This window comes from Chiloscyllium plagiosum, chromosome 10 (genome assembly GCF_004010195.1).
Source record: "Chiloscyllium plagiosum isolate BGI_BamShark_2017 chromosome 10, ASM401019v2, whole genome shotgun sequence".
Lineage (NCBI taxonomy): Eukaryota > Metazoa > Chordata > Chondrichthyes > Orectolobiformes > Hemiscylliidae > Chiloscyllium > Chiloscyllium plagiosum.
The window spans coordinates 72,535,121-72,547,866 of record NC_057719.1 but is presented as its reverse complement, the minus strand read 5'-3'; the positions used below and the strand labels follow the sequence as shown (position 1 = coordinate 72,547,866).

The following is a 12,746-nucleotide window of genomic DNA, read 5'->3' as shown; positions in this document are numbered from 1 at the left end:
TTAAAATCTTTAATTTCAGTACTTTGATTTTAAACATTGTAAGTGCTTTCATAATAATTTGAATCTAGCATTTATTTATGCACTGTCATGGATATTCCTTGATACACTCCAGTGTATGTTAATTATTCATTAATTTCCTTCCTTATTCTGTGGGTAAAGTCAACATTCAATAGAAGAATATTAAGGGTCATTAAGCTTTTATTCCAAATTATACCCAAACAGTAAGACCTTACAAGAAATTGGGTCTTCATTTTGTAAATGAATTCCTTCATAGGATAAGATGTAAGCATTGCTGACAAAGTCAGTTTTTAACTGAGTATTCCTAATTTCAATTAAGATGATCGTGGTTGTGAGCTATGTTGCTAAAAACTGAATACCTTTATAGGCAATTTCAGGGAACAGTTGAAGAGTCAGCTACATTACTAGGAATCTGAAGTCACATCCAGACTAGAATAAATGAGTATGGGAGATTCTCTTCCCTTCAGATATTAATTAGCCAGATGAGTTTTTACGGCATGGTCACGATTACTGATGCTAATGGTATATTCCAAATGTATTTAAATAACTGAATTCAAATTTCCCATTTTGAATGTGTACTTATGGCTTTAGATCATAAGTCAGGGCCCTCAAAAATTACTCATTCAGTAAAATAACAATTGATCCATGTTTGTCTTTATACCTTTCATACCTAATTTTGTGAATTTGTCCTGGTGTATAATGTTCCTCCATCATAAGCTAAGGCCCATGTATACTCAAGCTGTCCATAAGACAGGAGAAAGTGAGGTCTGCAGATGCTGGAGATCAAAGTTGAAACTTTATTGCTGGAACAGCACAGCAGGTCAGGCAGCATCCAGGGAACAGGAGATTCGACGTTTCGGGCACAGGCCCTTCTTCAGGAATGAAGAAGGGCCTGTGCCCGAAACGTCGAATCTCCTGTTCCCTGGATGCTGCCTGACCTGCTGTGCTGTTCCAGCAATAAAGTTTCAACTGTCCATAAGACATAGGAGCAGAAGTAGGCTGTTCAGCCCATCGAGCATAATCTTCTGTTAAGTGAGGTCATGGCTGATCTGAAAATCTTCAACTCCACTTTCTTGCCTTTTCCCCTTAAACTTTGAGTCCCTTACCGATTTAAAATCTCTCCGCCTTAGGTATAGTTATTGAGTCAGCCCTCTTTGGTAAAGAATTTCACAAATCCACAACCCTTTAAGAAAAGAAATTCCTCTTCGACTCTGACCTTCTCCTGAATGCTTGCCCTTTGATCTTAGACTCTCCCACTAGAGGAAACAACTTTTCCACATTTACCTTGTCAAATCCTCGAAGAATCTTGGAGGAAGTGAGGACTGCAGATGCTGGAGATCAGAGTCGAGAGTGTAGTGCTGGAAAAGCACAGCAGGTCAGGCAGCATCCCAGGAGCAGGAGAATCAAAGTCTCAGGCATAAGCCCTTCATAGGCATAAGACGTTTCTGAATGAGACATTCCTGATGAAGGGTGTATGCCTAAAATATCAATTCTCCTCCTTCTTGGATGCTGCCTGACCTGCTGTGCTTGTCCAGCATTACGCTGTCACCTCTAAGAATCTTTTATGTATCAGTAAGGTTGCCTCTCGTTCTTCTATATTCAATGAATACAGCCCCAATCTATTAAACTTCTCATAAGACAGTTCTTCCAAACCTGGTATCATCCTTGGGAACTTTCTCTCGACTAGCTCCAGTGCCAGTATATATCACCTTAGGTAAGGGGCCCAGAACAGTTTACAGTATTCCAGTTGTGGTCTTATATTGCTTTAGCAAAATCCACCCCGCTTTTATACTGCATTACTTTTGAAATAAAGGCCAACGTTCCATTGCCTTCTGTTACAACACAACTTAAGCCCTCCTGCTTAATTTAAACCAGCCACACAGAAAAGATTTATCCCCTGCAAATTCAAGAGGCCGAGAACTATTTAAAGTAAAAGTTAACAACTTCATTTCTTAAAGTATGACAGAGAATAATTAACTAATAACTATTTACAACCTCTTCCTCTCACCTATCTTTTACCTTTCCCTTCTATAATACTAGTCCAATAAACCTCCCCCCACCCCGATTAAGATTTGCCAAAAATTCAAATTTTCAAAACCAGCCAGACATCAAATCTTCTCTTCCTCTGTCGTCTTTTCTTCTTGGGGATTTCTGTTTCACAGGTCACTGATCGAGCAAGGTACCTTTAAGAGAGCTATTTTTCGGACAGTCTCTACGTGCTGGTAGCTTGGCAGTTCTCCTCCTAACTGTTCAATTTTCCCCGGTCCTATCCCTCCAAAGCATCAGGTTGTGTTGTTGGCTTTTAAGATTGTCAATATACTAAATTCAAACTTGATTGCAATTTGGTATTTTTTGGGGTATAATTTAAACTGACTGGCTTAATTCAAATTTGTTTTTGTCTCCCAGCAACCAGCTACCCTAGCTACCCCAATAGCTGGACCACATGTTACATTGTATCTTGTTGAGAACACTAGTTTTGCTAGTTAGTTTTGCTAGCTTTTAACTCTCTTAAAGGCACAGTACACCCACATCCTCATAACACTTCTCAGTTACCTTTTGAACTTTGGTGCTAGCTTTTTTGTGATTCCTGGATGAGAACTTTAAAATCCCTCTGACATATAGCTTTATATAGTCTTTCTCCATTTAAATGATATTTAGCTCCTCTATTCTTCCTACCAAAGTGCTTAACTTCACATTTCACACTTTATATTCCATTTGCCAACTTTTTGCCCACTAGCTTAATCTGTAATTTCTTCTGCAGACCTGTGCCATCCGCAGACTTGGTTACAGTGCATTCATTTTCCTCATCCAAATCATTAATATATCATTAATGTAAGTAATTGTAACCCCAGCACTGATCCCTGAGACGCACTGCTACAGTTGCCAACCTGAAAATGTAAAATTTAAAAACAGTTACTTTTTGTTTCCATTAATCATGTCATCTGGTTGAAAATTAGTTTGTTAATTAATTTATTTTGGTAGCCTTTAATAAATACTGCCCATTTAGAGACATATTCACCACAGTGAAAAGCTGATCAAATGATTTCAGTGTGTTGAACACTTAGGAGACCATAGTAGCTAGTGCCATATTAAAGGTATTACATGTACGAAGAAGCTAGATTGGAAATGCAGAGCTGTGTCAAGGTGTAGAAAGATGGGAGCAGAATGACAATCACTGTCAAATTGCCACTCTGTTCCTACCTTTCTCCACCCTGACACAGCTCTGCATTTCCAAACCTAACTTCTTCGTACATATAATGCCTTTCCTTTCGATGGCAGTAGCTACTGTGGTCTCCTAAGTGTTCAACAGACAAATCATTTAAACAATCTTTTATCGTGGTTAATGTGTTTAAAGATGGGATAGGGAGGTGGGTTTGAGATGCAAAGTCTTGTAAGGTTAGTGGTGATAGATGGGGATGTCAGGTGGTGGAACCTAGAAAGATTGGGTAGGGAGTATCTATAGGTACCCTGATTTGAATCAGGAGTTTCTGCCTGCTACTTTCTAGATAGTTCAGATAAGTAATTCAAAAATGTCTGAAGTCTCCAAAAGTCAAAGACCTTTTTTAGTGTACTGATGAGCAGGAGAATTGTTCATTGAAAGCTCAAACTTAACTGAAAATGCCCAGAGTCATTGCAGTGAGACTTCTGTGATGGCCCGGCACTTACCTTGGGCCTTATGACCTAACTTTGTTGATCCAGAGTCCAGAAGATCAGGCATAAGGCCCAAGATGTGCACCCATATCAATTACCTTTTGTAAAAGAATTCCAATATTGCCCTTATAATGTACTAAGTTAGCACTGATAATCAAATCAGCTGATTGAATCATAAGGACCCACCATATGCTGCAGCATGATCAAAAGAGAGAATATGCATTAAATCATTGTAGACCATACTATACTGTCAAGTGCTTTCTGAATTAGTTATGCGCCACTACTGAAATGGTAAATTAGTATAATGTATTTTTGTCGGAAACTAACTTAGCTTCTACTTTGCGATTTTCCCTTGTAATTCATCTGGAGACTGTATTGCAAATAGTAGAATACATGATGTATGAGGAAATGTTAAAGAACCAGGAGCACCTCAAAATTGACTATTTGTTTCATATTTATCTACAGATCCAAGTGTCCTATCAAATACATTGGTGGCACACACAAATGCAGTATGGGGTCTTTCATTTAGTGGAATAAAGAACCGGTTGCTGTCTTGTTCAGCAGATGGCACTATTCGGTTATGGAACCCAACTGAGAAGTCACCTTGCCTTAGTACTTACAATGTAGACGGGGGTAAGTATAGCGATGTTATTGAATTTAACAGATTTTTTTTATAGTAATGCCTCTTTCTGTCTTTCGAAATAGCAAAATACAGGGTTTTATTTCAACATTTTGCTGAGGTTGGTTCAGTTGTGAAAAGGCTAGTAAGCTTGGATTCTGGTTTATGAGAAGAACAATGTGAGGATTAAACTCAAAGTTAAATTCATTCTGTAAATCCTGTGCAAAGCGTAAGTGAGGATTAAAGATGCAACCATATTGCTCCTTAGTAAATGAGAATGAACCATAAGCCACTGGTAACTGGTTCCTATTTAAAGTAACGCATTGTAAACACAATCCGTGTTCCTGCCCTGTGCAGAAGCTATTTTTTTCCTAAAGAACTTTAAAAATTATAGTTGAAATTATAGAATAATTACTAAGGATTTGTCTGGAAAGGATATCTTGTTATCATTGCAGATTTGTCACGAGCTACTGTAGTAGCAGTGGAATATTTATTTGTTATAATTTATACTTGGAACAAGAAAGGACCATGGCATTTGTGCATTTGGCCCCCTTTCTATTGTGCTTCATAGTGGTATATCAGCATCCCTCCTCCCATTTCTTAGAATTAACAAGTGGTATATTTGTGGCATAAGATTCTGCAATGTATTGTGTAATGTGTAAATAATGTTAGAAAACCTGATGTTCTGCAGGCAAATTTGAATGTATTCCGGTTAGATTTGCTTCATCTGAAGTTTGTGCTTATAAGAGGCATGTTTCAAGCACTTTCTTGTCAGGTAGAGAAAGATTAGATGTGGAATAAAACTTCATTTATTCAAATATGCCTGAGTAGCCTTAATGTCATTAATACATTATACTGTCTGCTCCACTGTAAACTCGCTGCTTTAAAAATCTAAATTGTCTATTTACTGCTAAGCCAATGGCAGTTTTATGCAGTTTGTACAGTTAATATTTCTAAAGATTATCAAATATGTGATTACTGTGCTTTAACTAACATTTCAGAAAATGGAATCCCTACATCAGTTGACTTTGTAGGTGCTGATCCTGCGCACATTTTGGGTTCCTTTAATAGTGGCAACACAGTCATTTATGATATTGAAACTTCTCAGCCTTTAGTGATGTTGGCATCGCAGGTAGACGCCGGTGAGTTGTATGAAAATATTGTTTAAAAATTTGTGTTAAATCTATTTATTACAAAACAAAATAGTGAAGTTATCAATGTTTCAGCTTGCTACTTGATAATCCATGAAGAGAATCTTCTTGAATTCCATCTTTTCTTAACCCACCCATCCATTACCTGCCTAAAATGTTCTTAGTGACAAATTGCTATGAAACTGTATACTCATACATGAAGATTTGTTCATTCATCATATCAGTTCTTCTCCTGACTGGTTCATTGTCTTATTTATTCATGTGAACTCTGCCTTCTTGCTATGTTTTTTTACTGTGGTTTGCCTGTGTTTTATAAATTGGTATTGAAATAAAATCAGAGCTTGGGTTGACTTCACATTTCAACATGCGGGGCAGCACTGTGGCGCAATGGTTAGCACTGCTGCCTCACAGCACCAGAGACCCGGGTTCAATTCCTACCTCTGGCAACTGTCTGTTTGGAGTTTGCACATTCTCCCCGTGTCTACGTGGGTTTCCTTCGGGTGCTCCGGTTTCCTCCCACAATCCAAAGATGTGCAGGTCCGGTGAATTGGCCATGCTAAATTGCCCATAGTGTTATGTGGCTTCGTCAGGGGTAAATGTCTGGGTCTGGGTGGGTTACTCTTCGGAGGGTTGGTGTGGGAACGCTGCTATTTTTGTTTCCTTTGTGTGTGTGTTATTTCACAAAGTTGGCCACCTGATTGTTATTTCTCTAATGTCAGTCGATCAAAATTTTTATTTGGTTATGCAAAAGAAAAACAGTGTGTTCAAGTTGTGAAACAAATTGATGTACTTTGTTGTTCTTTGCAAATTCAAAAGCTAGATTTGCATCTGTCCATAGGAGTTAAAGACAAACAAGCATATTTTAAATGAACAGATAATTATCAGTATTGTTACTCCTTCAGTCCTTTTCCTAGCATGTAAATTTAGATTCTGCGTCATATACTGGTCCCTGAACAAAAAACAAGGTAGATGGCCTGAATCTAAGCCAGTACTGCTTCTGGGAGGAGTGGAGAGAGGCAGGAAGACCTTGCAATCTTCTGGGCAAGATAGTTTACTGCTTCCTTGTATTAGTGTGTTTCATTCACTATCCACTGCCTTTACCCTATTGCTACTCCCAATTTAGAATACAGAGATTATCACTGACAGACGTGAAAAGATAGTAATGATAGTGAGAGTAGCAATTCATAAGACGCAGAAGTAGACCGTTCAAGGCAACAATTCTGCTCTGCCATTCAATGAGATCGTAGCTGATGTGATAATCCTCAACCCCACCTTCCTGCTTTTTCCCATAACTTTATTGAATAAATATATTCCAGGCTGAGAGACAGAGATTTTTAATGACCCAGCCTTTCCAGCCCGTGCAGAAATTCTTTCTCACTGCTGTCTTAAATGGACAACTCCTTATTCTGCCTTCTGGTCCTGGATTCTCCCATTGAAGAAAGCAATCTCTGAGCATCTATCCTGTAGAGCTCCCAATGTGTTTCAACCAAGTCATTCTTCTGAACTTGAGTGAATACTGGACCAAGCTACTCAACCTACCTCCTCATAAAACAATCCCTCCATTCTCAGGTTCAACCTGATGAATTTTCTCTGGATTGTCTCCAATGTCAGTGTATTTTTCCTGAGACAAGAGGATCAAAACTGGCCCGTGTTTTAGCTGTGGTCTGACTAGTGCCTTGTATTTTTTGGGCAACACTACCCTATTTATATGCTCCATTCTTTACAAAATAAAGGGCAACATTCCATTTACCTTCAACATTGCTTTCTGAACTTGTGTGCTGGATTTTTCTACATCAGGCAAAATGACTCCCAAATCTCTGTTTGCTGCAGTTTTCTATATTCTTCCTTAATTTAAATAGTATTCAGTTCCTCAAGGTGGGTGGGGGGCAGAATTTGTTAACCTCTAGGCTGCTACTGAAACTTAGCTTTATGTTAGATTACCTATAGTATGGTAACAGGCTCATCGGCCCAACAAGTTCACACCGACCCTCCGAAGAATAACCCATCCAGACCCATTCCCCTACCCTATATTTAACCCTGACTATGGGCAATTTAGCATGGCTAGTTCCAATGTAAAAAGATAGTTATGATTCATAGATTCAGTTGAACTTGTTTAGTTTGTCAAACTTTTTTCACATCTATAGTAATAATTGTGTTGATATCTATACACTTTAAAAATTTGTTCATTACTCATTCATTTTTTTTCAATAATTCAACTTGTGCATCCGTTTTATCACCACCTCAGTGTTGTTCATTGTACATGTCTCACATAACAGACAACCTAATTGTCAATACCTATAAAAAATACATATGGTGACATATAATATATCACGTCAGTCACCCTGTCTCCTATAGATGAAGAAATGCTAGTCCCTGTGGATATGAGCAGCAGGAAGCTCATTTAATTTAACATTTCAAAGCCCTTCTCAGAATCGTCATCAACCAAAATGTGATACGGAATCACGTAGGAGATCTTAATACAAATTATCAAAATACAAAAGGTTTGAAAGAACCTCGTAATGGATTAGAAGGAAGGAAAGAAGCAGTTCAGGTTTCAAAGGAAATTTCAGTACTTAGCGCCTGAGCATTGGCACTTAATTTTCAGAGCTATGATCGTTTAATTATTGTTAAGTTGTGCTATTTCCATTCCATCAAAATTTTAATCAGCAAATTCCTGAAATGGCTAAATAATTGTTGCACAGTTTTAGTGTGAATGTTTGCTGACTAATATGATTTTCATCAGCTTTTTCCATACTTTGTGTACACAGCTTCTCCTTTAGCCAATCAGATTAATAGAGTTGTCAGCCATCCCACATTGCCTGTGACCATCACGGCTCATGAAGATAGACATATTAAGTTTTTTGATAATAAAACGGGTAAGTAATACCAAGTTATTGAAAACTGTGAACAATATTATTGTAAAGTTACAGGATCACCTGGCTTAACTATAAATAATTTTGTAATTTAGGTAAATTGATCCATGCTATGGTCGCTCACCTGGATGCTGTTACTAGTCTGGCAGTAGATCCTAATGGAATCTACTTGATGTCTGGAAGTATGTAGCTGCTTTCTTTAATTAAATGTTTGTAATAAATTGATCTTCAGCTGGTTGTATTTTTGTTTGCTCTATCTAGACAACTTTTAAGACAGAATGAATAACTTAGCAAAAGATTCAACAAATCCACAGTTTCAAAAACTATTTAATTTACAATTAATGTTCAATTAAGTAATAATGAGTTACTGGAATGTTTGACTTGGGGAGAAATTTTAAAGTAGATGACTAGAAAATTAGATTAATATTATCAGTAATTGACATTAATGTTGCTTTATAATTGAAATATTAACCTGACCCTTTTTTAAATTGTATCAGGTCATGACTGTTCTATACGTCTGTGGAACCTGGATAGCAAGACATGTGTTCAAGAAATTACTGCTCATCGGAAAAAATGTGATGAATCTATTTATGACGTAGCTTTCCATCCATCAAAAGCATACATTGCTAGTGCAGGAGCTGATGCCCTAGCCAAAGTATTTGTGTAACAATTGCTAAAATATTTTTGCCCCATCATAGCAGGTGAGCTGGAAATGAACAGGAATTGCTTCACTGCCATTAGTAACCTGGTTATTATGTAACACTAAGTACTACTCTGTTCTGCCTGGGCAATGCTCTTCCTGATAGATGATCATAGGCAGGTGTCTTGTGGCCAAGTATCACCAAATCCTTGAATAACGTCAGGCAAAACCATTTAACTGTAATTACTGTATCTAAAATAAAACACCAGTATTTGTAGCCTTGACTGGATTTGAACTGATCTACTTTACTGTAATGTAGATGTTTTCAACGTTATGTGGAAGTTACTCTTACAACAGTAAATACTTTGGACTCTTGTGTCCTGCCTTATGGTTGGGATTGTGGTGCAATGGTGGGCAGTGAACTTACAACTAAACCATTGAATGTCATCTTCAATTCCTTTTATTGATTTTCCAACATCAACATACTTTTAGTCGACTTTAAGCATTAAAAAAATTAAATATATTTTAACCTTTGTTTTACAGAACTTTTGACAGGATGTCTAGTTTTTATAAGTCTTTTGTATAATTTTCCTGTCAGAATAATGTTTCAAATAGGGTTAATACTGAAATGTTTGATTTGGTTACAACCCAATCAAACCATCCTCACTGACCCACTATTATGTAACTACATTCTTCCCTTGCCCAAATTAAAATCCTCAGTAAATCCTTCCATATGGATGCTATTTTAACATCACTATAAAAGCTGTTAAGTGTAATCATTGAAAACTGTAAATGTGTTGCGATGAAACACAGGGGGTTTAATACCCGCAATTAACTCTTTTAAAAAAAATTGCAGCATCCTATCACTATGTGATATTTTGTACATCTTACTGTATTTACAAGTTTATTTATCAAGGGTTAACCATCTTAATGCTATTGGCCTACTGTTATTTATTTCATTTTTCTGTTGGTCTTTATATCCCTCATGTTTTGTGTGTGTTATTGAGTCCTGTATATCTTTGTCTAGCATGGGACTTTTACAAAAGACTAGAGCGCTCTCAATATAGGTTTAAAATGGAACACTGTTTATATTACAGCCCAGGATTTCCTGTCAGATTACTTGCTTTAGGGGCTTCACCCTAATCCTGTGTAACTGAAAAATTTGTGTGAATTCTGGAGTGAAAAGGTTTTATTTTGGATTAAATATAGAATATTGAAATAGCCAAATCAAGATTCAGAAATCTGCTGTGTTTGGTCTAGCTATCCCAGCTTTACAAAGTGCTTCAGTTAATGGTGTAACTAAACAATTTGTTTGTGTAATGCATGATTAATACAATAAAGTATTTTTTCTAGTCTTCCACAGATTTCTGATGAGTTTGCAAGTTCTGATGAGTTTTGTAAGGTTTTGTTTTACAATACATGATTAAGTAAATTTTTAATATTGTACCACATAGCTAATTACAGCTGTTTAAAAGTAATGTATATAAAATGCATATAATAAATATTAAATGGTGTACCTGTAAGCTAGCGTTTGTTATATTACTTGAGTTGTATAGCTTCAAAAATGTTTTGTTTTGTGGAAGCCAAAATATCCTTAATAGTTCAAAATATGTAAAATAAGATTTACATTGAAGTTATGTCCATCGTTTTATCATTTATCTATTTAGAAAAGGGATTTGTATTTTTTTAAAGCCTTTGGGGTATAACTGCATTGTCCTTTAGTAAAATGGCATTTTCTACATAATTGTTGGAAGTATAAAGTATAACATTCATTTAATCTAAATTTAAAATATACATTTGAGCCATAGCATTTTGAATTTGTCATCTAAAATCCTTGCACAAATTTCCAAAACCCTTCTGGTTTTTGTTTCGAAGAATGTAAGCACGCAATATGTATTTTTCAAATATGAATGAACGATCTAATCTTTGGTAAGGAGTCATTATTAAAATATCAGGTGTGTAACTTACTGTGAAAATAACTTCCTTACAGGTTATGATTTGGAGATGCCGGTGTTGGACGGGGGTGTACAAAGTTAAAAATCACACAATACCAGGTTATAGTCCAACAGGTTTAATTGGAAGCACAACAGCTTTTGGAGCGTCGCTCCTTCATCAGGTGATTCACAAGGAGTGGTGCTCCGAAAGCTAGTGTGCTTCCAATTAAACCTGTTGGACGGTTGTGAGATTTTTAACTCCTTACAGGTTAGTAGATTTAGCTGGTGAACATCAGATAAAATTTAATCCACAGAAATAGAGATGAAAATTTTTAGAGGAAGAATAAGTCGAAAAAATGATGTAAACACTTAATGATTCAAATTTAAAAGGAATTTAAATTTAAAAGCAAAGAAATGTTAAAATTCGTAAGGGGCACATTGATAAAGCTACTAAAGATGTTGTGTAAGGAATTCTCTGTTTTATTATAGTGCCAAAGTAAAAAAGTAATGCCAAGCCTTTGTAAATAATTATTTAAATTCTTGTTACTGCTTGATTTCAATTTTACTTTTACTCAGTGAAGACTGCAAGTCTATGGATAAGGTGCAGAAGAGATTGACACAGATTATGCCAGGGTGAAGATAGTACCTTTTATTAGAAGTAGGGTGATTAGAGATGCTGAAAATCATACAGTTTCGTGGTAAGGTAAATAGGGCAAACTATTTCATTGGTTAGTGAGTCCCTGAATAGAGGATATAATTGAATGTTGAATGAGCTAACAGAAATAACTGCAGAAACAGAATTTTAGTCTTTAGAAAGGTATAGTAATTCTAAAAAGAAAATATTCTCAGGAATAACAGTTCCTTTGCTGAAATGGCGATCCTAGGAGGAGGCAGTGACAGCAATGCAAGCCAGAACAAGGTACCAGCTGCTTCACTGGTAGGCCCAGTTCTGGCAGCTTCAGCGGCGGCTACATTGCTGAGTTCGTCCCAGTACAGGCACATGGCAGCGACATCAATGATGGCAAGGTGGCACTGACAAATGGCAACACTTTCAGTAGCAGTGAGACTCAAGGACATGTCTGGGCCCAGGTACTTGGTGACGGTGGCATTCCGGCTGTGGCAGCATACGGGAACTCTAGGCATCTGAGTGCTCTCAGACTGTGGGATGGATATGTTGTTCTGTTTTCTGGCGGAGAGAACTCATGGCGGAGACATTGGAATGATCTGGATTTTATTTTTAACTGCTTCGTTTATTATTGCCTTTGTTTTTAATCGTGTCTTTTGAGACTAAGATGGCGCTGCAAAATGGCGACTTTGTACACTATTCACTGTACTCCTGTATTCCTGTACTCAAGTACACGTGACAATAAAATTTAAAGATCTAAGATCTAAACAAGGTCCATCAATTAACCAACAGAAGCAAGCCACGCGATTTCACATTCTTCAACAAGAAATGGCAGATGGAGTTTAATTTAGATAAATGAGGTGTTGCATTTTGGTAAGGCAAACTAGGGCAGGACTTATGCCTCTTGTTTATACCATTATCTGTATATGTGTAAGGTGAGAGGGGAAAGATTTAAAAAAAAGACTTGGGGGGCAACTTTTTCACATGTGTTTTGCATGTATGGAACGAGCCGCCAGAGGAAATGGTGGAGGCTGGTACATTTACAGCATTTAAAAGGCATCTGGATGGGTATATGAATAGAAAGGGTTTAGAGGGATATGGACTAATTGCTGGCAAATAGGACTAGGTCAGATTGGGACGTCTGGCCAGCATGGACAAGTTGGACTAAAGAGTCTGTTTCCATGCTGTATGACTATGAAAGTATATTTCATTTTTTCAAGATATATAGTAAACAG

At 37.0% G+C, this 12,746-nt stretch overlaps 1 protein-coding gene across 4 annotated transcripts in view; it reads left to right on the top strand.

Moving 5' to 3' along the window:
- Positions 1–10,307, top strand: part of strn3 (striatin, calmodulin binding protein 3) — a 190,492-nt gene extending 180,185 nt beyond the window's left edge. For all 4 annotated transcript variants that reach the window (XM_043698050.1, XM_043698049.1, XM_043698052.1 and 1 more), the window contains 5 exons: positions 4,135–4,302; positions 5,290–5,430; positions 8,208–8,315; positions 8,408–8,494; positions 8,810–10,307. In XM_043698050.1, coding sequence (XP_043553985.1) covers positions 4,135–4,302; positions 5,290–5,430; positions 8,208–8,315; positions 8,408–8,494; positions 8,810–8,979 — 674 coding nt within the window. In that variant the 3' untranslated portion in view covers positions 8,980–10,307. The remainder of the gene's footprint in view (positions 1–4,134; positions 4,303–5,289; positions 5,431–8,207; positions 8,316–8,407; positions 8,495–8,809) is intronic.
- Positions 10,308–12,746: the final 2,439 nt, after the last annotated feature.